Source organism: Oreochromis aureus, linkage group 14 (assembly GCF_013358895.1).
Source record: "Oreochromis aureus strain Israel breed Guangdong linkage group 14, ZZ_aureus, whole genome shotgun sequence".
In the NCBI taxonomy this organism is placed as follows: Eukaryota; Metazoa; Chordata; class Actinopteri; order Cichliformes; family Cichlidae; genus Oreochromis; species Oreochromis aureus.
The window spans coordinates 24,620,825-24,644,473 of NC_052955.1; the positions used below are offsets into that span (position 1 = coordinate 24,620,825).

General features: G+C 38.5%; 3 protein-coding genes across 7 annotated transcripts in view; 2 read left to right on the forward strand and 1 right to left on the reverse strand.

Annotated features, from left to right (window-relative positions):
- The window catches only part of LOC116323297 (beta-galactosidase-1-like protein 2), a 23,637-nt gene extending 15,403 nt beyond the window's left edge, over positions 1-8,234 (reverse strand). Inside the window, exons 1-7 of one of the 3 annotated variants that reach the window (XM_031743597.2) lie at positions 7,783-8,234; positions 5,224-5,409; positions 5,023-5,091; positions 4,585-4,680; positions 2,555-2,663; positions 1,913-2,005; positions 1,625-1,706 (exon numbers count right to left, since the gene is read on the reverse strand). In XM_031743597.2, coding sequence (XP_031599457.1) covers positions 1,625-1,706; positions 1,913-2,005; positions 2,555-2,663; positions 4,585-4,680; positions 5,023-5,091; positions 5,224-5,409; positions 7,783-7,883 — 736 coding nt within the window. In that variant the 5' untranslated portion in view covers positions 7,884-8,234. Of the gene's footprint in view, positions 1-1,624; positions 1,707-1,912; positions 2,006-2,554; positions 2,664-4,584; positions 4,681-5,022; positions 5,092-5,223; positions 5,423-7,331; positions 7,348-7,782 lie in introns of those variants that run through there. The other 2 variants (XM_039622269.1, XM_039622270.1) reach the window with 2 other exon arrangements.
- Positions 7,353-16,170, forward strand: LOC116323286 (beta-galactosidase-1-like protein 2). 3 transcript variants are annotated; one of them, XM_039622272.1, is made up of 20 exons: positions 7,353-7,738; positions 9,560-9,701; positions 9,926-10,111; positions 10,294-10,362; positions 10,600-10,695; positions 10,791-10,899; positions 10,985-11,077; positions 11,172-11,253; positions 11,385-11,449; positions 11,638-11,722; positions 11,949-12,086; positions 12,385-12,465; positions 12,572-12,678; positions 13,155-13,301; positions 13,394-13,465; positions 13,807-13,885; positions 14,839-14,926; positions 15,119-15,233; positions 15,363-15,479; positions 15,578-16,170. In XM_039622272.1, exons 3-20 carry the CDS (start codon positions 9,948-9,950, stop codon positions 15,686-15,688), a joined length of 1,818 nt encoding a protein of 605 aa, XP_039478206.1. In that variant the 5' UTR covers positions 7,353-7,738; positions 9,560-9,701; positions 9,926-9,947; the 3' UTR covers positions 15,689-16,170. The 3 variants fall into 3 exon arrangements, with proteins under 3 accessions (XP_039478206.1, XP_039478205.1, XP_031599433.2); XM_039622271.1 differs by lacking the exon at positions 7,353-7,738 and adding an exon at positions 7,799-7,885 and having other exon boundaries at positions 9,576-9,701; XM_031743573.2 differs by lacking the exon at positions 7,353-7,738 and adding an exon at positions 7,807-7,885.
- A 544-nt stretch (positions 16,171-16,714) lies between these two features.
- On the forward strand, positions 16,715-22,924 carry ilvbl (ilvB (bacterial acetolactate synthase)-like). Its single transcript, XM_031743596.2, has 14 exons — positions 16,715-17,140; positions 17,578-17,779; positions 18,478-18,605; positions 18,719-18,969; positions 19,126-19,225; positions 19,319-19,416; positions 19,668-19,804; positions 20,172-20,306; positions 20,502-20,616; positions 20,722-20,891; positions 21,076-21,146; positions 21,239-21,310; positions 21,524-21,629; positions 21,729-22,924. Exons 1-14 carry the CDS (start codon positions 17,027-17,029, stop codon positions 21,905-21,907), a joined length of 1,878 nt encoding a protein of 625 aa, XP_031599456.1. The 5' UTR covers positions 16,715-17,026; the 3' UTR covers positions 21,908-22,924.
- Positions 22,925-23,649: the final 725 nt, after the last annotated feature.

Consider the following 23,649-nt stretch of genomic DNA (forward strand, 5'->3'; position numbering starts at 1 on the left):
GGTAAAGACAGGAAAGGCAGGAAATTGTTCTGATAAAAGACTCTATGAACATACAATACTGCGCAAAAGTCTTGAGCTTAGCACTTAGCACTAACTGGAATCACTCAAGCATAAAAAAGGCACCTAACTCAAGGGAGATGTGTATACATGTAACAGAATACTTAGCAAAGAGAACATTTTAAATTGTCTCTTTAGGCATTTTGTTACCAGCAGCCTGTTGTAGAAACACATCATTTGTTCCAATTTATTTAGCTGAATCTATGAAAACTGCCAAAGATAACAGTCTGAAAGGCACACAACAGTATTTCTGCTCTAAAAATGTGATTCCCAAAGAACAAACAGCTAAGAATTTGTCATATCTCAGCAAACAATTTTGACGAAACTGGACAAGTGAATTATCTACAGCTGGAGATAATCTTTAATCGAGTGTAGCTCCAGCGGTAGAGCACGTCATCCACTAATTAGAAGGTTAGTGGTTCGATCCCTGGCTGCTCCAGTGTGCATGCCAAAGTATTCTTGGATAGAAAGTTAGACAGAAAGCACTTGGGTGTAGCAGGGGAGGTAAGGGTTTGTATGAATAGGTAAAAGAGGTACGTTGCATAAAGTTCCCTGAGTGCTTGAGTAGAGTAGAAAACTGCTATATAAGAACCTGTCCATTTAGCAGATTAACAGTATCTTTTTGAAATCTCATTTCAAAGCTCATAATCTGCGAGATGCAGCTGACCTTTCAGGGGATCAATCTACTGTTCACCAAAACCTGATCAGAAATGGTCTCAGTGGAAGGGTGACTGTCAAGAAACCACTTGCAAGGAAGAGAAACAGGGAGAAAAGGCTGAGCTCTGCCATATTACACGACAACAATTACCCTATCAGTCATGGACCAACCTCCCAAAAGCCGCAAGCTCAACATTATCGAAGCAGCGTGAGATCATCTTGACAGAGAACAGAACAAAAGGCAGCCAAAATTCAAAGAAGAGCTTTGAATGTCCTTCAAGAAATCTGGAGAATTATTCCTGAAGACTACTTCAAAAAAGCTTGTCTACTGGAGTCTATGAGAGTCTGTGTTGAAAAAAGAGGGTGGCCACAAACTCAAACTCTGTGTTAGCCTTTATTTTGCATTTCCACTATTGCTTGCACATAGCTTAATAAACTGTTTTTCCCATTTTCCTAACAAAATAGAAAGAAATGAGAGGTGGCTTGAGACTTTTGCACAGTACTTTTTGAAAAATTATTAGAGATACATTTAAATATTTTAAGTGATTCTCAGAAGAAGGTTGAATATAACATACCCTGGTGGGCGCTGCTTTCTAATTATATGAATACTACACATGGGAATATATCAGTAATACCAAGTATCAATCAAAATGCTTTAGCACTGCAGTAAAAACCAACAGCAAATAATGGTTACTAATTAATGTGAATTCAAAAACAGCTTTCTGGTATAACGCAAGGATTTGGTTCTGCATTGTAGTTGTGCAACACTGGCCTGCACTTTTTTCAGACTTTTTTGCCATTGTGCATAAAAACGAGACAAGCCAGCCAACATGCTGTAGAATGTGTGTGTGATTGATTGGCCATTTGTGCATACAGCAGCTTGTTTGTCTGCCAGCCAATCTGACAATACCTCCTTTCACTCCTCCAAGCTTCAGCCCGTCCTTGTTGTCTGAGGTCAGCAGCAGCTCTGTGATACCCCTTGACAATAGCGCCTGTAAAGATCGGGGGTGGGGGTATTATAGAGGAAACTAAACAAAACCGAAATTATATTTTTGAATACATACATATATATGTATAAATATATATACACATATATATTCGTAAGACAGAAAAAGGGAAAGCAAATGAGTTAAGGGGAGAGCAAAGTAAATAAGTGCAAACCTATTTATTGATAGTTCTTTATTAACTACCTCCTTACCTCCTTGATGAAGGGCATGTAATTTTCATCTGTAGCATAGGAGCCGTATTCATTCTCCACTTGAACTGCTATAATCGGGCCACCCTTGGAGTACTGTGCAGCAATTAGCCACATATTAGGACATACAGTATGACTTGACACAAGTTCTTTCTCGTTCCTATCCTCAGCATAGTTAAAATGGAAAAAACATTGAGATATGAAAGCTTTAGTGTTCAGTGATGCATGGAGCTGATAAAAAATAAGGCTGTGAAGACAAGATAAGCAACTCAAGTGTGTCTGGTAACCACTGTAAGCATTGCTAAAACTGTTTACCACGTTCTTAATGGCACCCGGGCCCTCTACGGCATTTCAGGACGTTGTAATGAAAATATTGATGTAGCGATTGAGGTTATAAAAGTGTTATCATCTTAAAATTGTTGTATCACATTGGAGTCATGATTGCTTTTTAAACGGCGTGCTTACTGAATTTAAAAGAAAATCTATTAAATTTGTATGTGACATCTGTTTGTTATTTCTCTTACACAGTAGTACTTTGCTGTAAGTCATTTTTCTCACCCCCGCTCACAACTGGCATGTTAATAAGCATGTTTCACTTACAGAGGTCAGGACCTCTACATTTTCAGTAAACTCATAGAAAACTACCTGATGTGGGACGGCTTTCTTTATGACCTCATCAAAAAAGGAGTTGACTGCATAAGTGAATCCAGAGTAGGTTGTTCGCAGTTTCATCTGGGGATCCCGTAGCAGCCAGCTGTAAAGAAATCACAGCACAAAGCGTTGTGATGGGATTTCACTTTAAGATTTTAAAGACAGCTGCACCAAGCTGACCTAAGAATGGCTACCGTCAAGCAGAGGAAGTCATGCTTTAGTGCATTTCTCTTTCCCTCTCGCTCAGATTTGACAATTATCAAATAATTACCTCGACCTCACATTCCCAAAAGGAAAATACTGCTCTAAAAATACTACCTTATTCCTGCCAGCAATTATCTGATTATCTGTCTGAATCTATCGTGATTACAGAAGTAAATCAATTCATCTTTTCAGGGAGATGTGCCTGTCAGATTTAATTATGGCTGTCTCCAATATATCTCTAAAAGTCTGCTGGTAGTCCTCAGTGACTTTCATTCGAGTAACAGCAGTGGCAAACTTACATGACGTACTGCATATTGCTGTTTATTCTTAATATGCCTGACTCTATGTGAGGCCCTGTTGTACTGCAGGTGCAAACCTGTAAGGTGGGTCTTACAAACAAACAAAACAAAGTAGAAAATAAACAAAAACATTTCTTTCCAGAAGAAACCAAGCAATTTTTGTCAACCACGCACACTTAAAAAAAACACGTGACTTAATGATGAGGCACTAAACAAATTTTGCCCTCTGCAAAGGGACCACTTGATAATAGAAGTTATAAAGTAATGTGCAAGAGTTTGTTTTCTTTATATTTTGTTAGGAAAATGAAAAATGGCTGCAGCACTTCATTTAAACATCTACAAACATAAAATGAAAGTCTTCAGGAGTAGTTCTTCATGCTTCTTGAAGGACATCCAAAACTCTTATTAAGATGTTCTAGATGTTGTTCTGTTCTCTAAGATATTGAGGTCTGGGCTATAGGGAAGGCCAATCCATGATGGCTAGCGACTATGTGTTTGTTCATCAAGGTATGTTTTTACTGGATTAACAGTGTGTTTGTGATCATTTTCATGCTGAAAAATGAAGCCGTGGGCAATCAGATACTGTCCAGATGGTGTTGCACAGTGAATGAAAATCTGACAGTACTTTTCTCCGAGCATAATTCCATGAATTTGTGTCAAGATCTCCAACAACACTACTGGAAGATTGCAGCTTTACACCATGACAGAGCCTCCACTGTGTTTTGCAGATGACTGCTGACACTCACTGTTGTACCTCTCTCCCAACCTCCTTCATACATATTGATAACATTTTAACCAAAAATGTCATACTAGCATTCATCACTCCATCAGACCTGTTTGCTACTGATTTTCAGTCCAGTTCTTGTGTAATTTAGCATGCCTCGTTTTTTTCTACATATTTTCCTTACTTACGAATGGCTTCTTGTCAGCAACTGTTCCACTGAGACCATTTCTGATGAGGCTAATAGTTCTTTGAAATCACCTCTAAATCAACTCACAATCAAATACTATTCCATGCCTGTGAAACTGAGCGGTTTATGACAGGCTGCTGGTAACAAAGTGCCTTAAAATACAATTTAAAATTGGTTCTTTGGTAAATTCTTTGTTATGTGTAAACACAACACCAGTCCATCAATTGAGCATTTTTACTCTTGAATCACTGAATTGTATCATTTGAACAAGCAAAAAAACAAAACAAAAAAACATTCCACTGAAACGGGTCAGGTAAAAGAACTGCACTGAAAATTAGTGAATCTCAATCTAAAAAAAAAAAATCTCAAAGCTCTTCAGAAAGCCTGGAGAACTATTGTTTAAGATCATTTTAAATATTACAAAAAACTCTGCTTTCTTGGAGGCAAAATATTAAGAAATGATTTTGCACAGTACTGTAATCAAGTTAAACTGCTTAGCAATCTACTAGCTGTTTTACACAACAGATTCCAGAGTAACTAATGCTTTAAGGCACATACAAAACATGTATAAATATACAGTAACACTTGATTGCGTATCTAAAATCTTTACCTGGGTAGTCCCCCTAAGTCCCACTCAGCACAGATGTAAGGCCCTGGTCGCAGAATCACCCAGAGGCCCAAGCTGGCTGCAAGACGTAGGTAGGCTCTAGGGAACAGATGTAAAATGAGCTGTCAGTGGGAGCCATTTATTACGAATAAAAGTCAATAAAGTATTTAAATGAATAATATATTTTCTCACTGTAAAATATTTTCCTTAACCTTCATCGTGTACTTTGAAAACAAAAAACACACCTAATGACATTATAATTAATAACTCAATCAATCACTGACAGACAAAGTTCACTAATTGATTTAAAACATTTCTTATAATCTCAGCTATATCAAATCACTCAAGGCTGGCAAACTCAAGCCTTTAGTAATATAACAGTGCCATCTGCAGGTGATCTTCTGAATTCTCTGAAAGCCTTCCCTTGCCTTAAGTCCTTACTCTAAATCTAGCTGATCCTCAAACTTGAACACCCCGCGCTCCGGCTCGTGCAGGTTCCAGGGAACATACCTGAAAAAGAAATTAAACGTTTTGAAATGCATACGTGTGCATTATGTTTTTCAGCTGCAAACTCCTGATAGAAGTATGGGCAATGACTTTTTCACCAATGTGTTCAGACAGTCTTGAGTTGTAGTAGCTTACGTAGTGAGAGTATTAAGGCCACAGGCCTTCATCTTCAGCAGCCGGTCCTCCCAGTAAGCTCTTGGGACACGAAAGTAATGAATGGAGCCTCCTAGGATGAGGAAAGGTTTTCTCTCCAGAGTGAACTGAGAAGAGTTGGCTCTCAGGCCCTCCACGCGGTTCATTCTTCTTGTTTCAGGGTGGTTCCTAAGAGGCAAAACTTTGAAAGTGCGAAAGAATTCGCTGAACAAGAAAAGGAAATCTGCTGTTGCAAGTGTGCAGAAATCTCCTTTACTGAAGCGCAGAGGTAATAGGTAGCTTGTATATCTTATCGTGGTGAGCATAAAAGGAAAGCCACACCTCTGGGGGTCAATGGTTAGTGTAAGCACTATATTGAGATACTGAGATTGTGTCTTTTGTCAGCTTGCAATAAAATGTTTACTACCAGATTCACGAACCAGATCTCTCGTGTTTTACTGCGTCACCCTTGTTTTTACACTATTTAAAACCTATATTAATTAAAAAAACAGTACAATGGCAACATTGTTGCATCAGTGTTACATCATCATAATTTCTTTTAGTGATTTAGTAAATGTCTGCAAACATTTAGTTTTTGCTTTAGTTTTGAAGGTCTTGGTTACTATATAACTTCAGCTGCTTCAGAGCTAATTTGTCATACTTTTAAATTCATTATATTTTAAATGTGTTTACTGGATGGTGGGTATTTCACTGCAGAATCATGCTGCTGTAATATGTCCAAAATGTCATATACAAAATTATACAAAATTCCTCCATCTGAACAAAAGTAAAACAGAAATGATTTTACTTGGGCAACCCAAACGCGTTAGATGGTTAAGACAGCACCACTGGTGTCTTAGCCTCTTCCTGTCATCTGGTTGCAATGAACCACTGTGTGACTGTGCATTAACATTAACATTAGCTGATTAGCTGTTTTGTTAAGACATGCTTTGTTCAATCCCTGTGAAGCCTACCTCGTGCCACCTGACTTTGATGGGGTAATTTACCAGTTTATTATCTCTTGTCTCGATTATTGTAACTCTTTATATGTTGGCTCTAATCTTATTTCGTCATCTGCAAGTTGTTCAAAATGCAATCAAAATGTAATGTGATGACATTAAACCTGTACTGGTGTCCTTTACACTGGTGTGCAGTCGCTTTCAGGATCCAGTTTAAAATTTTTTACTTGTTTTTAAGAGTCTCAGTGGTTTGATGCCTCTTTACTTAACGTAACTTTTAAAACCCTACCAGAGCACTGAGGTCTAGAACCATCTGCTCTAGGACATTTCTAGATCCAGGCTTAAAAGCAGAGGCTATAGAAATAAACTTTGACTTGACTTGACAAGATGTGGCATTGTCCTCACGAGGGCTTTCCCAAACAAATATGTTGATTTGAACGACATAATCACTTTACATGCTTACTGGTCCCTTTGCAAGTGTGCAGGTTACCTATGGTTTGTGTAACACTATGAAAGCTGGTTTTTAAACCGGTTTCAAACAAGTTGGACAGTGCCTCTTCCTTTTTTTATTGCAGAGGAAAGTGTCTATGTTATCTAAAAAGAATTCAAACTTAGAGTCAGCACATCTTTTCACCTCAGTCCATCTGAATTGAGCTCTGGCCCAGAGGACATCTCAAAGTTTCTGGAGTTTTTTGTTCATGTTTGTCTTCCATTTGCGCATGCAATGATAAACAGTGTTTCTCTGTTTCTAAGTTAAGTTTTTTTTATGCACCGTTGCCTGAATGCCCAGAGATCACTTCCATTCAGCGCTGGTTATCTGCATTTCCTCTTAGATGTAGCTATTTCTCCTTATACTGTTTAATCTTTTAGTGATGTGCCGATGATGAAATCCACACATTCTTGTATTGGAAATCTAGACAGGCAAATGCTGTTCTTCAGCTATTAAACTATTTTCTCTCACAATCTTTCAGAGAGTGGTGAACTTAGCCTCTCTGTGATCTTATCTTCACTCTTTATATCTACTATTTCTACTGGCCTGTTGCATTGTTATCTAAGCAGTGGTTACATGCCTAATTTACATTTTATATATCCCAACCTTACTGAAAAAAGGGCTGTTTATATTTCAGCTGAATAACATCACACAAGTTTTACCTTATCCGATTGGCAGAAGAGGTCTTCTTCTGCTGAAAAACGAAGATCAGTTTTTTCACATAGGCTACAGTCTAAGAATAATAATTTTAATGTAGATCTCCAACGTTTTTGTTTGTTTGTTTTTTTAATTCTCCAGGACTAGGCTTGAGTATAAAATGTGTGTGGGAAAAGTGGGCCAGTGAAAGTCAAGTAGCTTGTTACTTAGAGTCCAACAGGTGAGCCAGATACGCGTTCACAGGTGCCCTGGTCAGCCTCTGTGTAACTGAGCTGAATCTGCAGCTCGCAATACGGACCATTACCTCCAAGCTCGAGGATGGATTCGTGGAGCTTAACAATCACAAACTGTAAACATTTCACGTGTCAGTGGGCGTGGTGATCTTTGAGAAGTCTTCATGCACATAGTAAAAGTTAGTAGCCGGTAAAAACAGTGCTGTTTCAGTGTTTGTCTTACCTTGCAAAGCGATACACAATTATTCCCGCGGCAGCGACGCAAAGTAGAAGAAAATATCGTTGCTTCAAGGATAGACGAAGACCAAACACTGAGCTTTCCATTGGTAACAACAATACATTAATGACAGCACGCTGAACTTTATTGTGTTAACGCCTTTTAAAAGCCATATTTCCACAGTTTAGTCTTCCGAGTCTTCTCCTTCCAGCATGGAGCCTGACAGACGAGTCTATGAACTAAGGATATTGCTAGCTTAACGCAGTTTCGTGAAACCTGTGAAGAATTCCATGATAACGCCAGCATTCGTACTTCCGGAATTAATTATTAAAAAATAATGAATTCGCTATGAGTAATTCAAGTATTTTTCTGATCGTGCTACAAAATAAAGCTTCTTATACCTATGAGAAGCGAGCGTCCGAGTCCGAAAAGTCCAATGAAACGCGACTACTACAGTGCATACTTAGGGACCGTCAAAAAGTTCACCTGCTTATTGAAAACGGCGAGCACTCTTAAGTTCTTTTAAATAAATTATTGAATGACAGATGTTTTTTTCTTTTAAAAAAAAAAGGGATCTACAGACAGATCTTCCTCTTTTTAGTGGCTGACTTTGTCTTGCGTGTTATTTAAATGAATAAATAAATAAAAATCCATGTCATTGGCAGGAAAGCAATCAATCCAGAATGCTGTTTAATGAGGTGTAATAAATATGTGTAAACCTGATAAAACGGGCAAATAAGGAGGAAAGGGATTGTTCTCAAATTTTAACATTTTTTTCTTTATCACTTTGTTTGGTGAAGATACATTTGAAGCTATAGAAATTACAACAGCGGCTAACTTTATTGACGTACACCATGTACGAGATCATTTTCTGAATAAACACAATGCTATAAAATTACTTTACTTTACTTTAACAAAAATAAAAAAACAAAACATAATTTTTGCTTTTTAGAATATACATACCTGCTACCAGCTGTTAGCGTTACAGTTTTTCGGGCTGCTACAGATCCAAGAGTCTTTCAGCTGGTTTCTTGTAATGGCCTAGGTGCTCAGGGTCGAGGGAACAGCCACCTGTCCCCCTTTGGTCTCTTTCACAGTTTGGAAGGCCTGATTCCACCTTGTGTGCACTGGAATGTGGCCTCACCATAGCTGCCCTTGCAGAAGCACACAAAAACACTTTTCCTGTCCATATGGTTAGAGAGGTACTTCCACTCTTTAAGGATGTGTGATGGTGGTGGGGGGTGTGATCAGATGCCTAGAAAATACTTCAAAATATGTCAATCAGCCAGTAAACCCCTACTCGTTGGTTCCTTTTTGTGTGCTTATAAAAAGTTAAATAATTGTGAACAGCCCCTAACCTCATAATGCAAATTTTCATTCACATGGAACTTTTTGTTTACTTTGTCACGCGCACGGTTGATGAACCAGAAATCTCAACAAAAGTGCCCCACCTGCCTGGTCATACTTTAAGTTATGTTTGTAACCGCAATTACACTGAACAGTTGAACTGATTGAACAATTAGTTGTTCAATAAAGTTGAACCATTAGCATTTCCTGTCAAGTACACTTTGTTAATGTGACGTTGTTCTGTTTGCCCTCTAAACCGAGAAAAAAAACATGTAAAAACTGAGCAAAGAAGTATGAAGTGACCAACATTACTGTGTACAGTGTAATTTCTGTTTTCTGTAAGGCAGTGCTTCACTGACAAAGACTGAGTGGTAGAGAGAGAGAGTGAGAGCGAAAGAGAGAGAACTATTATATTTTTGTTCTAAAACAACAATAGTTTCCCTTATCCACAGTGTTTGAGGCCTCCCAGCACCATCCACCCCCCTCCACGAATGCGCTCTGGTAAACTCAGCTTCAAGCCACAGCACTGACAGTGTTTTTGATGTAGCTGGCAGTTTCGACTTTCATGTTAAGTCTTGGTAAGGCTTTCCATTTATTCTACCTAAAATTTATGCATTATCTGTGCAGTCTGCAGGTACTACAATGTCTTAAATGCATCATTTGTTACTGTAATGTCATGCTAAATGTTTCAAATGCTTTGACACAGCTTAAAATACCATAATCCAGCATGCAATACCTGCTTTAAAAAACGGAACTTTTTCTGTTAGACTATATGTTGGTGATTTTTTTTTCTTTCCCGCAGACATCACCTTGATGTGAGAAGAATGAGTCGTTTAGAGGGTCTGAAGGCCGACTCGTCTCAGTTTACTCTAGAGGGAGAGCCTTTCCGCATCCTGGGAGGCTCTGTTCATTACTTCCGTGTCCCCAGAGCCTACTGGGAGGACAGGCTGCTGAAGATGAAGGCCTGTGGTCTCAATACACTCACAACGTACGTTCCCAGTGCACATTCTGTACGCCTTAAATCACAAGTATCTTTTCTTTTGGTGAAGTAAGCCAAATAGAAACCAGCTTAGGGTCTATGTGGAAGGCCTGTTAAACATTTCTCCTCCTTATACACTATACTATTGCTGATGAGACAAAGAATATATTCTTTGCTGCTTTATTTTTCAGATATGTGCCATGGAACCTCCATGAGCCTGAGAGGGGAACATTTAATTTTCAGGATCAGCTGGACCTTAAGTAAGTTTCCCACCTAAATGTCTTACTTTAGTATCTATCTATCTATCTATCTATCTATCTATCTATCTATCTATCTATCTATCTATCTATCTATCTATCTATCTATCTATCTATCTATCTATCTATCTATCTATCTATCTATCTATCTATCTATCTATCTATCTATCTATCTATCTATAAAAGACATACAAAGTATTTATTTCTGAAAAGAGCATGAAGCATCTGTGCCTGTCTCAGGGCCTATGTCAGTTTAGCAGCACAGCTGGGTCTCTGGGTTATCCTGCGTCCAGGACCTTACATCTGCGCTGAATGGGACTTGGGCGGGTTGCCTAGGTAATATCATCTTCCCATCAATTTGAAGCTGTTCCATAAATAAGCAGTACACCACAACATTTCTTCTCTCTTGTTCCTCTTTTTTTTTTCTCTAGCTGGTTGCTACAAGATGAAGAGATGCAGTTGAGGACAACTTATCCTGGATTCGTAAATGCTGTCAACTTGTACTTTGACAAGCTCATCTCAGTTATCAAGCCTCTGATGGTAATTCTAGGTGGCTGTTTTCTCACTACATTTTAAGCCAAAAGAATAACTAGAGTTTTCTCTGTTTTGTTTTTGTGTTTTTTAGTTTGAAGGAGGAGGCCCGATCATTGCAGTCCAGGTTGAGAACGAATACGGCTCATTTGCAAAAGATGACAAATATATGCCATTTATAAAGAATGTGAGTGTATTATTGCCAGTTGTAATCATTAAAATGGTTTGTGACATTGCAGCATGATGGATTCCTGCACCCTTCGTTGTCTTTTTTGCTGTAGTGTCTCCAGTCCAGAGGGATCAAAGAGCTTCTGATGACTTCAGACAACTGGGAGGGCTTAAGATGTGGAGGGGTGGAAGGAGGTAATAACACTGATATAAACCTTGAGAAAGATACAAACAATCGCTGTCTGTGTCCTTTGTTTGCTTTTTACTTTATGAGTTTGTCCTTGTTATTGGATCGTGTTTGAGAATGTGACATGTGCTTATTTCAGCTCTAAAAACAGTGAACCTTCAGAGACTCTCATTTGGAGCCATCCAACATTTGGCTGACATACAGGTAAGTGATGGTAACGGATGATCTGTGATTGTCATGACAGGCTGACATTTCCATCTGAAAGACATTTAAGTCAACTGAGAAATACTTCTTTTGGGATTTTTATTACGAATTGATGGTAATTTTTTAGTCAGCCAGTGACAGTAAAGAGCGAAATAGAGCCTACTTAATACACGTGTTCTGTTGTGTAGCCCCAGAAACCTCTCATGGTGATGGAGTACTGGTCTGGATGGTTTGACGTCTGGGGAGAACATCATCATGTGTTCTACGCCGAGGGTTTGGAAATGTTTCTTAAGACAAAATTTCTCAAGTCATACAATTTTTCCACGCATATGTTCATTTTATGACAAGATTCAAAGTGACCAGTGTCTATTCATTTGAAATGTTTAGGCACAATGTAAATACGCACTTTAAAAATCCCTATATTGCTGCTTGTTGGTCTGTGTGTGTTATGTTGTCACATACTGCTACAGTGGAAAATCTGTGCTGCCCTTTATGACAGACATGCTGGCTGTGGTGTCAGAGATCTTGGATCGAGGCGTTTCCATTAATCTGTACATGTTTCATGGCGGAACCACCTTTGGCTTCATGAACGGTGCAATGGACTTTGGCACCTACAAATCTCAGGTCACCAGTTACGGTAGGGTGGGTTAACCTTCGACCCCAGAGCTCAGAGATCAAAGCACAAAAAAGCGTTTTACATGTTTGAGGAATATCTTTTCCTGCAACGATACATTACACCAGTCCTTGCAGCCCTTCACTGGCTACCTGTTAGTTTTAGAATTGAGTTCAAGATTTTTATTGCTGATTTTTAAAGCCCTGCATGACCTGGTCCCTTAATTTATATTGTATTTATTTTTCACTTTTCACTTTTCATATTTTTCACTTTTCAAACATTTACTTTTACAAAGTCAGTGGTTTCAATGGTTTCTTGGCAGATTATGATGCTCCCCTATCTGAAGCTGGGGACTGCACTCCAAAATATCACCACCTGAGGAATTTATTCAGCCAGTACCACTGTAAGCTCTTCTTAAGGATCCATACTCATTTTAATTTATGAAAAACAATGTAAATCTACTAAAATGTCTAACTCAGGCATGACTGAATGTTTTTGCGAACTCACAGCTGAGCATCTTCCTGGAGTGCCCTCTTCTCCCGAGAGGAAAGCTTACGGCCCTGCTCTTATCCAGCAACACCTGTCATTGTGGGACGTCTTGCAATTCAGCGACAAGGTGAGCTGCAGATGGCAAGCGCCTATCTGGTATGAGAGTTCATAGTATAACCGACAAAACTAGATCAGAACAGATAAATATGGGGTCCCTGGTGGAAGGAGAGCAAACATGGTACAACGAGTATCAAACAGACATGACGCTGCTGTTATCAGCATGTGTGTCTTTGTGCAGCGATCTGGCAACCCGCTGCTTATATGCTTAAGACAGATGTCTCACAACTGGCGGTTAGGTTTGACCATACTTCTCCTTTAGCTGTGTTTCTTCCCCTTTCTGAATGTGATTCACGTAGTCTTTGATGAGCACTTGTGAAAGCTTACATTAAGAAGCTGTAATTTTCCAAGCCCCAACACTACTCCTGTTTTTTCCCCATGTGGTGTGATGCAGCAAGAGATCTGATCAAATTGCATTATGTGTCAAATTCTTAAATTTCTCTTAATGTTTTACTATTTACTTGATTTTACCTCCTATTTATCCAGCCGCACAGGTCAGACAGGCCAGTGAACATGGAGAATCTCCCTGTGAACAATAACAACGGTCAGTCATATGGTTATACACTGTATGAAACCACTATCACTGGTGGAGGAGCCCTAAACTCCAGGAACAACATTAGAGACAGAGCGCTGGTAAGAGCATACTAGTGATAAAATGACCACAGATCCAAAATACAGCATAATTATACACTATCCTGCTTGTGTGACTTTTCAATCTTTTCCAGGTTTTTGTGAACAGGGAGTGTGTTGGTTGTTTGGACTACAAGACTCATGAGGTTGCAATCCCTGATGGGAAGGTGCTGATCATTTTTTCTTTGTCTACTCCAAACTTTATAAAGTGATACTTAAATTAAGGATTAGGGTTAATATGCTTAATCATCCCATTTTACCCCCAGATTTGTCTTTGGAATGAAGTTATTTTGCAGACGGTTTTGGTCACTCATACACAACAGTACAAAACACAATAGTGCCATTAGTTAATTGTGCCGTAAACTCTCTTTGCGCACTATGGTTTCCTCCCACAGTCCATAGACATGTATGTTAGGACTTGGAATATTCATAAAATCAAAGAAAATTGTACATAGTCACCTTTTATTTATACTCAATATTTAAAGCACTAATTTTTTCTATATCAAAGGGGGAGAGGACATTAAGCTTCCTTGTGGAGAACTGTGGAAGAGTGAATTATGGGAAAGCTCTGGATGAACAGCGCAAAGGTATTCCACATGTTGCCGTGTGTTTTTTACATAGCTACTGTATATCAAAGTGACTGTTTCAGTCTTTTGACAAAATGTCATTCAGAACTTTTTCACAATTTAAAGTCAGCAAATTTTCATAATGATAATAATACTTCTGCTGTCAGATTGCCATAGCTGTATGGACTTTCAGGCCAGGGCACATATTTTTTTAGTCTTAAAAGATGTTCTATGCTTACTGCTTTATTTTTATTTATTTTTTGCCTTTTTTTGTATGAAGAAAAAGTTAATACAATCCAGAGTAAGTATCTGGTTAGACACCACAATTTTTTTAGGCCTGAGTGCAATAACGTAAGTTTTATCTGAATTTAGAAACCGGAAATTTGAGGTTGTTAAGATATTCCTGCAGTTTAACTAACTGGTGTGTGTCACGAGACTTCATTGGTAGATAGAGCTGGGTATCATCTGCACAGCAATGAAAATGCATGATATGTAGATGAATGATACTGCCTAAGGGAAGCAGTGCTAGTAAAATAAAAGTATTCATTTCCTAATGAGGTTGAAAGGACACATGTTTTCTTTTCCTGCATGCACTATTAAACCTGTCAGTTGCAATCAAGACTATAGTTAAAATATATGTATATATATATATATATATATAAAAGATATGAAAGAAACAGTAACACAAAAAATCACTGCTCAGTCATTTAAAGTAACGTAAAAAGGACATAACTGTATCTAAGGAATATTCAGTTTATAATTCTTTATTTGAGGTTTCTGGATATGGATATCCATATCCAGAAAAATGTCTAAAATAGTTTTTCAGAATTTTGAGAACACCGGGGCAAAGATTTGAAAGAAAGAAATGTTTTATGCTTTTTTATTTATTCAAAGCCATGGAAAAGATAACTTAACATGCACAGCACACAGAGTGTCTGCATTACATCTTTTTTTGCTCTTATAATGTATTACAGGTATTGTGGGAGACATTGTGTTGAACAACACCCCACTGAGAGGATTTTCCATCTCCTGCTTAGATATGAAGCCCAGCTTTATAAAGAGGTCTGTTATCTGGATAAAAACGTCTTTCTTGCCAAAATTGTACAGTGTTTAGAATGGCAGGTTTCCAAGTGTACGTGGACCTTTTCATTGTCTATGTTAAAGGGAAGATTCAATCAAAAATTGCTCAAGTCTCCTTGTATAGATTCAGTGTGCACTTTGATAACAGTATGTCTTTTGTGGCTCTTGTTTTAGATTAACAAATTCAGGCCAATGGAAAACTGACTTCAAGTCACATTGTGTCCCCGGGTTTTTCCAGGCCAGGCTCTGTGTCGATGGCCCTCCCAAAGACACCTTTGTCAGCCTTCGTGTGAGTATAACAGTTTGTGTGGAAAACATTAACTAACCAGCAAGCAAGCTAGAGGTTGTTTTTTTTTAAACAATACATGCTGTGTAGCCAGTTTCTGTTTATTCATAATGATAGTGTATTTATCCACAGAGTTGGGGTAAAGGCGTTATATTTGTCAATGGGCAGAACCTTGGACGTTATTGGTTTATTGGCCCCCAGCATTTCCTTTATCTCCCAGCACCTTGGCTTAGAAGTGGAGAGAATGAGGTACCTGTGTAATATCAAAAGATGGAACATGAATTATAAGTGTAACTTGTAACTAAAAAACCTAGATGATCTGTGTTTATTTTTCTGCTCTCTTTCAGATTATTGTCTTTGAGGAACAACGGGTGCATGATAAACTACTGTTTGCTGAAAATCCTGATTATGGAAAGGCTATTGATGTGTACAAACTTCCTTTCTGCACACTGCTGTGAACATGCTGTAAAACAACAAACTAACTTTAACACATACACACAGACAAAGACAACCATGCTCTTTCATTAAAAGATTGATAGATTTATTATATTAATACGGTCTAGCCTATAAAGTCTATTGTAAATATTTTCATTCAAATTGTAAAATCTTACATTGCTAGTTGTTTTGTTTCCTTTACTATGCAATCTGCAATCGTCTTATGATTTAACATGCACTTTGCTCTCACTACAAATAATGCAATTTGAACCCATTTTACACATCTTGAACCTTTGACTGTGTAAAGTCCCTGATTTGACCAGATCAGGAGTGTCAAACTTATTTCATGTTGTGGCTCATGCAGCACACTTGAATCTTAAATGGGCTGGATTAGTGAAAATCCCCTTTCTGTTGTTGTATAGAAGTTTACTACACATTTAAAATCCATGAGAAGTGCAATTTCACATTGTAGTCGATGAAAGAAATCTGTCAACACAAATAAATAAATGGGTAAAATTATACTTTTTTGTCTTTTCACTGTGAACCCGTTGTAAAAATTGAATTCTATAGGAGAGAGTTAAAAAAAAAAAACAAACAGGAATTTTTCTGTCATTTGTTTATTTATCTGTTACTGCAATGGGGGAGGTCTATCTATGCCCTCCACTTTTTTCATAGCCATTCACTGGGCCAGATTGGAGTCTTTTCTCGGTTGATTTTGGCCCCGGGTCTCACGTTTGACACACCTGAACTAGAGACCCTCCTTGGCTTGAACAGCGCCCTCACATTCACTAAAGACGGAAATAAATCTTTACCTTGACAATAAAGGTGCAATGTCTGCCATACATGTGAGCATACGATTAAATACACAGCAACTAATGAAGACTCAAGTGTAACTTTTATTGCCTTCATGACTACAGAAAAATAATAACAATTGGAAAAGAAAATCCCCGTGTATACGCCACAAATAAATGCTGTGAATTTTAGCAGCAGGCACATATTTTGAAAATTACTAAACGGAAGTACCGTATATCCTTTACAGGTGGCTTTACCATTAACTGTCACATTTCTTTCCGTGTCGGGGCAGGGGTAAGGTAAAGGGTACCTTGTCGTTTCAAGTTGTAGACGACCTAATGTCCTTCAGAGCCTCAGAGTAACTTTAAATTTTATAACTTCTGAGTGAATGTAGTTGCACGTGTACGCCTTTGAAATGGGTGTATAGCAGTTGTAGAAGAAGCTCCATAGTTTATTAGCCTAGCTTGAACCGGTGAGCTGCTGAACCGGTAGCTCCGTAGATTTCGATATAACACGTTTAGCCTAGTTAGTTTCTTTTCAGAAATTAGGATTTGCATCCGCATTTTAGCATGGAGCCCTTTGGAGTCGTCGGCATTGTTCTCGGATGCTTTACAAGCATGGTGCTGGGTGGGCTACTGTTTGCAGCCTACAAACTTGGCATACTCTACCAATTGTTCCACAAGGTAGGTGTTTAAAAAAAAAAAGTCAACACCGTAATCTGTGTGCTTTTCTGTGCCATCCTTTGTTATGCACTCTGTTTTCAGTTGGTGCATAATCTGTGGCCACTTAAACAAGAAAGTCTTCCTCAGGCAGTCAGTGTTGAAGCGTAAGCTGGACTCCATTCACGTAAACTTTGACCAGCCTTGTGGTTTTCCAGCACAAAGGTTATCAGATCCCCGCGGCTTCACATCAACACTGCAGCCCTGAACAATATGCGGTTGTTGCATAATAGGAAACGACAGTGGGATGAAAAGGAGTGTGACAGGTGGCCTTACAGAGCACAGTCAGCTCTTTATATTAGACAGAGGTTTTATCTTAGTTTACACGATTGTTTATGTGGTTAAAACAGCCACGATCTTGTCTGCAGTAACCTATTTCTGTCACTCTTTACTTATTCCAGACTGACACAAAGAGCTCGAAGCACGGTGGCGACATTGTGGCAGAGGTCCTCCACGCCCATGGGGTCAAGTACATTTTCACTCTTGTCGGTGGGCATATTTCACCTATCCTGGTGGCTTGCGAGAAGGTGGGGATCCGGATTGTGGACACTAGGCACGAGGCCACTGCGGTCTTCGCTGCTGATGCTGTGGCAAGACTTTCAGGTACAGGTTTAGATTGCGTGAAAATGCATCTCCAGTGATATGACTCATTTTTATGAGCGCACACATTGTGTTCGCACAGCTTATTCTAAACAAAACATGTGGGCGTTGAAGTCTTGTCAGGGTTTGTCTTAGCAGCAGGCGTTCCACCCCCTGCAGACATTATGATTTATCAAGCAAAGGTGCATCTAACAGCATTCTTAGTGGCTAAAAGGAGTTAACACTTCCCTGAAACCATGGTTTGGTTTAGATGTTATTAAGGTGGCATGAAGAATTAAAAAAAAAAAAAAAAAAAACAGGAAGAAAATTAGCACTGACCTGATCACTTGATTTTGATTTGATCATGAACAAAGTGTCTTTCAACATTATGGGTCTTACTGTTCTAGTTTGCATTAGCTGGACATTATCAGATCCCCATGGCTATCAGAAGATGGGTTTTTTTTTTTCACAATTTTGGTCTCGGTTTAGATGTTGTTACACTCCTATTACCCCCCCCAGTTGAGAAATTCACATTATTACAGCACCAAAAAGAATAGAGAGGGATTCAAAGAAATTAATGCAGAAGTAAAACATAACTTATAGCAATAATACTACACAGCAATGGAACAAAAATGTACACTATACAAGGTAGAGATAAATGTAGGTGCACCTTTGTAATAGCTCTGACTTGTTGATAGCTGTTATGCTTGTTTCTGCTTCAGGTACGGTTGGTGTAGCCGCTGTGACGGCTGGCCCAGGCCTCACTAACACAGTGACAGCAGTGAAGAATGCTCAGATGGCTGAATCTCCTTTGCTGCTCATTGGAGGAGCTGCTGGCACGCTACTCCAGGTGGAGTGGATTCAGATATTATTAATGCCACCGCAATATTAATGTGCATGCAGAGTAAAACGACAGGAAAAAACAGTAGTGTTCAGTGTTTATCAATTGTGTTTGCGGAACAGGGCAGAGGAGCACTGCAAGATATCGACCAGATGTCTCTCTTCAAGCCTTTGTGTAAGTTCTGCACCTCCATCAGGACTGTCAGAGAAATTGTGCCTACGGTCAGGAAGGCGTTGGCCATTGCTCAGTCGGGAACCCCTGGTCCTGTTTTCATAGAGTTCCCCATTGACACACTCTACCCCTTCCACCTGGTGTCTAAGGAGTTTGTTGTTAAGAACCCTCCCAAAGGCCTGATGGGAAAAATTGTCTCATGGTATGTTGTTTTTGCACTGCATGCTACTGTTTGGGTTATTTATAATGTTTGCATCTTTTATAATATCATAATTTCTTTCCTCATTATTCTTCCCTAATCAGAAGTGTGTTCATATGTTCTGAATTATTTGATTTTTGTGGTCTGCTTTCTTCAAAGGTACCTTCATAACCACCTCATGAATCTCTTTGCTGGAGCCTGGGAGCCCAAGGATGTGTCTCCACTTCCTCTTCACATCCCTCAAGCCACAGACGATCAGGTGAGTCTTAGTAAACGTAGTAAATGTTCGTCAATAAGTGCTCTGGCCATTGGAGATTGACAGCATTTTTAAACATTTTTTGATGCATATCAGATCCAAAAGTGCCTAGAGCTGGTGAGTCGAGCCAAGAAACCTGTTATTGTGCTGGGTAGTCAAGCAACACTACCCCCAACACCAGTGGATAACATCAGGTAAAGGATGAGCCACGTGTCCTTTTATTTTTCTGCCACTCTTTGTTGTTCAGTGTTGATACTGGAAGTGTTTGTTAAAATGTGTTAAAGTATTCCTGTGGTGAGCCTTATGGAAGTTTTTCTTCAGTCTTCAAATATCAGTGAAATGATATTTTGGTATTTTACTTGGATGTTACATCTGGTCAAAATGGTTTCCCCCTTTAAAAAAAAAAAGTTTTTATTTATTTCATTTATTTGTTTATTTTAAACAGGAAGGCTTTGGAGGATCTGGGCATCCCCTGCTTTCTCGGGGGTATGTCTCGTGGCTTGCTGGGTAAAGACAGCCCCATCCACATCCGACAAAACAGACGAGATGCTCTGAAGGAAGCCGATGTGGTAGTCCTGGCAGGTCAGGCAAACATTGTTTCCTTTTTATTCCAGAATGATAAAAAGAGAAATAACATTTTGAGACCAACCTATTTAATATTAATATTATACTCTAAAGAAAATTATGCAGGATAACTGTGTTTCAAAATATGTTGGACTAAATATTTAACAAAGTTCCACAATGGATCAGTGTTATTGATTGCATTTTTAATTTTTTAGTAATTCAGTAATTCTTAACCATCTTTTGCCTCCTCCTGAATTTAATTTATTCTGGAAGTATGTGTTGCAATATAGAGAGAGGTTAAACTGTGTTTTTTACATAGTGTGTATAGCTGCAGGCTCACCACGATCCCTGGAGAAATATTGACTTTTGTGAGCCGTGTTTACAGGTACTGTGTGTGACTTCCGGCTGAGTTACGGTAGAACTCTCAGCAGACGCAGCAAGATCATCGCTGTCAACAGAGACAAGACACAGCTGCTAAAAAACTCAGACATGTTCTGGAAACCAACTATAGCAATTCAGGGTATGTTTGCCCCCTGATTTCATGCTAGCTTTAAAGGAAGGAAAGATTCAAAAATCTTTAGATAATCATAAAATATTGTACCTGTGGTGCATATAAATTTAAGCATACTCCTGATTTGTTTTCTTTAGAGTTGGACCTAAGAATAAATACATCAATTCAACAACTGCATAAAAAAAAACCAAATTGTATTTTTAGGTGATGCTGGATCATTCTTAGTGCGACTTTCTGAAGGGCTGAAAGGCCATCGCTGTCCAGAAGAATGGCCTCAGAGCCTCAAAGCAGGGGATGCGACCAAAGAAGCTACAAACAGGTAAGCCGTGGGGTTGTGTTAAAGTATGCATTGCAAAATCTTTTATCTGTAACCATCACAAAAGCTAACATGTTGCTTTTTTTATTTATTTATTTTTTATTTCAGGGCTAAAGCTGAGGAGAAGACTGAATACCACTTAAATCCCTTGAAAGCCCTCCATTGTGTGGATGAGCTGATGGCTGAGGACAGCATCATTGTTGCAGATGGAGGAGATTTTGTAGGAAGTGCTGCTTACATAATGAAACCAAGAGGACCTCTGTGTTGGCTCGATCCAGGTAGGATGCTGCTGGCAAAGCAAAAAGTTTAATTAAAACGATGAAATATTTTGGCTGTTTAAACCAAAAGCTTTATAAGTAAAATAAAAATCCATAGTGCACAAGTTTTGGCTGGATGATAATTGTATTCTGAGTTAGTTGCAGTCATGATGTTTTAATCTTGCTCTTCATTTCTTTCCTATAGGAGCCTTTGGGACTCTGGGAGTTGGAGGTGGTTTTGCTTTGGGGGCAAAACTGTGCCGGCCTGAATCTGAGGTATGTCTGAGGAGCTTTGCCTGATCATCTGATGATCAGTTTAAAAAATCGTTGACAATTTAAAAACAAAAGCTATGTTGTGTTTGTTTCAGGTGTGGATAGTCTATGGTGATGGCTCCTTAGGATACAGTATTGCAGAGTTTGACACATTCACTAGACACAAGGTAAAATCACTCACAACTCTATTTAGATTACATGTATGTAATCTATGAAAGCAAGGTAGCTAACAGTAGTCAGTTAGGAACAGTGCACATGTGGTCTAGAGAATGATCTAATTATCAAAACCAAATGAAAATGATGGAAGTGTATATTTTTGTGTGTTCGTATTTTTCTGCTGATGTCTTTTGATAATGCATGCTCTGCTTTTCACACCACAGACACCAGTGATAGCTCTGGTGGGAAATGATGCGTGCTGGAGTCAGATATCCAGAGAGCAGGTTCCTATGCTCGGCAGCAACGTGGCATGCGGCCTTGCATATACAGGTAGATTTATAATGTTCATATTCGTGCTGTGATTGGTTGTAGAATACACTAAGTGATGTCTGGGCATATGTTAAAAGGTAAATTCTCTTCTTTTTGCAGACTATCACATAGTGGCAGATGGCTATGGTGGTAAGGGCTACCTTATAGGCTCTGAAAATGAAGAAAAGTTAAATGACATCATCAGACAAGCTCAGAGGGATGCCCGGGAGGGCAAGGCTGCACTTATCAATGTTCTGATAGGGAAGACCAATTTTAGAGATGGCTCTATCTCAATATAGAATATCTGTGTAATACAGTAACCATGAATTCTTTATCCTTTAACTCTGGCTACCCTGATGGACTCTTAATATCTGGGTTTGTGCAGGATTCTTTTTGTGTGACCTGGATCCAATCTCTGCTAGTGCACTTAAAGCCATAATTCACTCTGATAAATCACCTTATAGTGTGCCGATCTCTCTTGGATCACATATTATTTCCTCCATCAGATTAGCAAAGAATTCATAGCACATCCGCTAAATATCAGTTATGACTGTTATCCTCCCTATTGTGATACAGATCATGACTTTATTTTAAATTTAGTTATTTAACATTAAGTTACACTTAAAACATAGCTCCAGACCTGCCAGCCTAGACAAACATACAGTCTGTGCTTAAAATTTTCAGAGAATAGCTGCCGCATTTTTTAAAGGGGGGTAAAAGGGAATGTTAAGGGATTATTCCTGTTTGGAAATTTTGTGGTTCAGTTTTTGACGGTTAAACAGCCGATTACAACTTTTGCAAATAAACAGTGAATGAAATCACTTGTGTGAGAGAGAGCATTAGCTACCAGTATGCCTTTTTCTCCTGTTCTGACATGAACACATAGCCTTTTTATGTGGACACAGGACATCTTAGAACTGTATTTAGTCAATAATTTATAATTTAGGAAATCACTTTGTAGAATGGGGAAAACATTTTGATTTTGAATGTTGATAACTGACTAACGGTATGCCTTCATAACGTTTGATTGTATCTTCAAAATGCATTGCCATGAAGAGACTGAAAACGTGTCTGGTGATTCGGTTATATATCTAAACAATATTTGATACTAACTTGTTTGCAGTGATATGGGCTAAGCCTGTACACAGTCTGGATTGCACTATTATCGTAAGATATTTACTCACCAAGTGAACACATGTCAGTTATTACACTCCTGTATGTACTGTTGTCTTGTTTGGCACATTGTGTGTTGAAATTTAAATCATAAAATGTTAATTTGGATTGATTCTGAAATAAATTTTTAAGAAAAGAGGTAATGAGTGGGTTATCTTCTGATTTATTTATTTATTTATTTTTAGCAACACTCCCACTGCATCTATGCAAAGTCACAACTTAACACTTCCATCACCTTTTGTATTTCTTGGGTTAATTGTTTTTAGTTTTTTTTTTGTTGTTGTTGTTCAAACTAAAGTTAGTGTTGCACATATAAAACTGATTTAGATGTTTTAGGTGGTATGTTTACCGAAGTTTGTAATGACACCAAGCATTCATTATCTCTGCATCACCCATCAACCAAGCCTTTACTCAACGCATAAATATCTTTGTATTTTCGCTACATTAACACAACAAAAACGCTAAAGATTCGAATCGTGTTTATCGTAACAGGTGACTTTTGCCCCAAATACTTCTCTGGGTGCAGTTAGTATTTCAACCGGGAGATGGCAGTGCAGTAGTGGTATTGTTAAAGTCTGTGCTGACGTGTTGTTTAGCATACGTTATAAAACAATGTAAATGTAGAATTTAGGGTCAGTTTTGAAGACCACCGCAGTCTTTATAACTGACAATTTAATAAAAAAATTAAAAGAAATTAAATTTTTAAAAATGTAATAAAAAGTAAACTTGCACCTGATAGCGTAATTATTTATTTTGGTGATGTTTAATCACAAGACTTTGAACACAAACTGATTCATCTCGGGACATTACACATCTGTTTCCACGCATATATGACGTCAGTAGAAAGACGAATTCTCATGCTTTATTG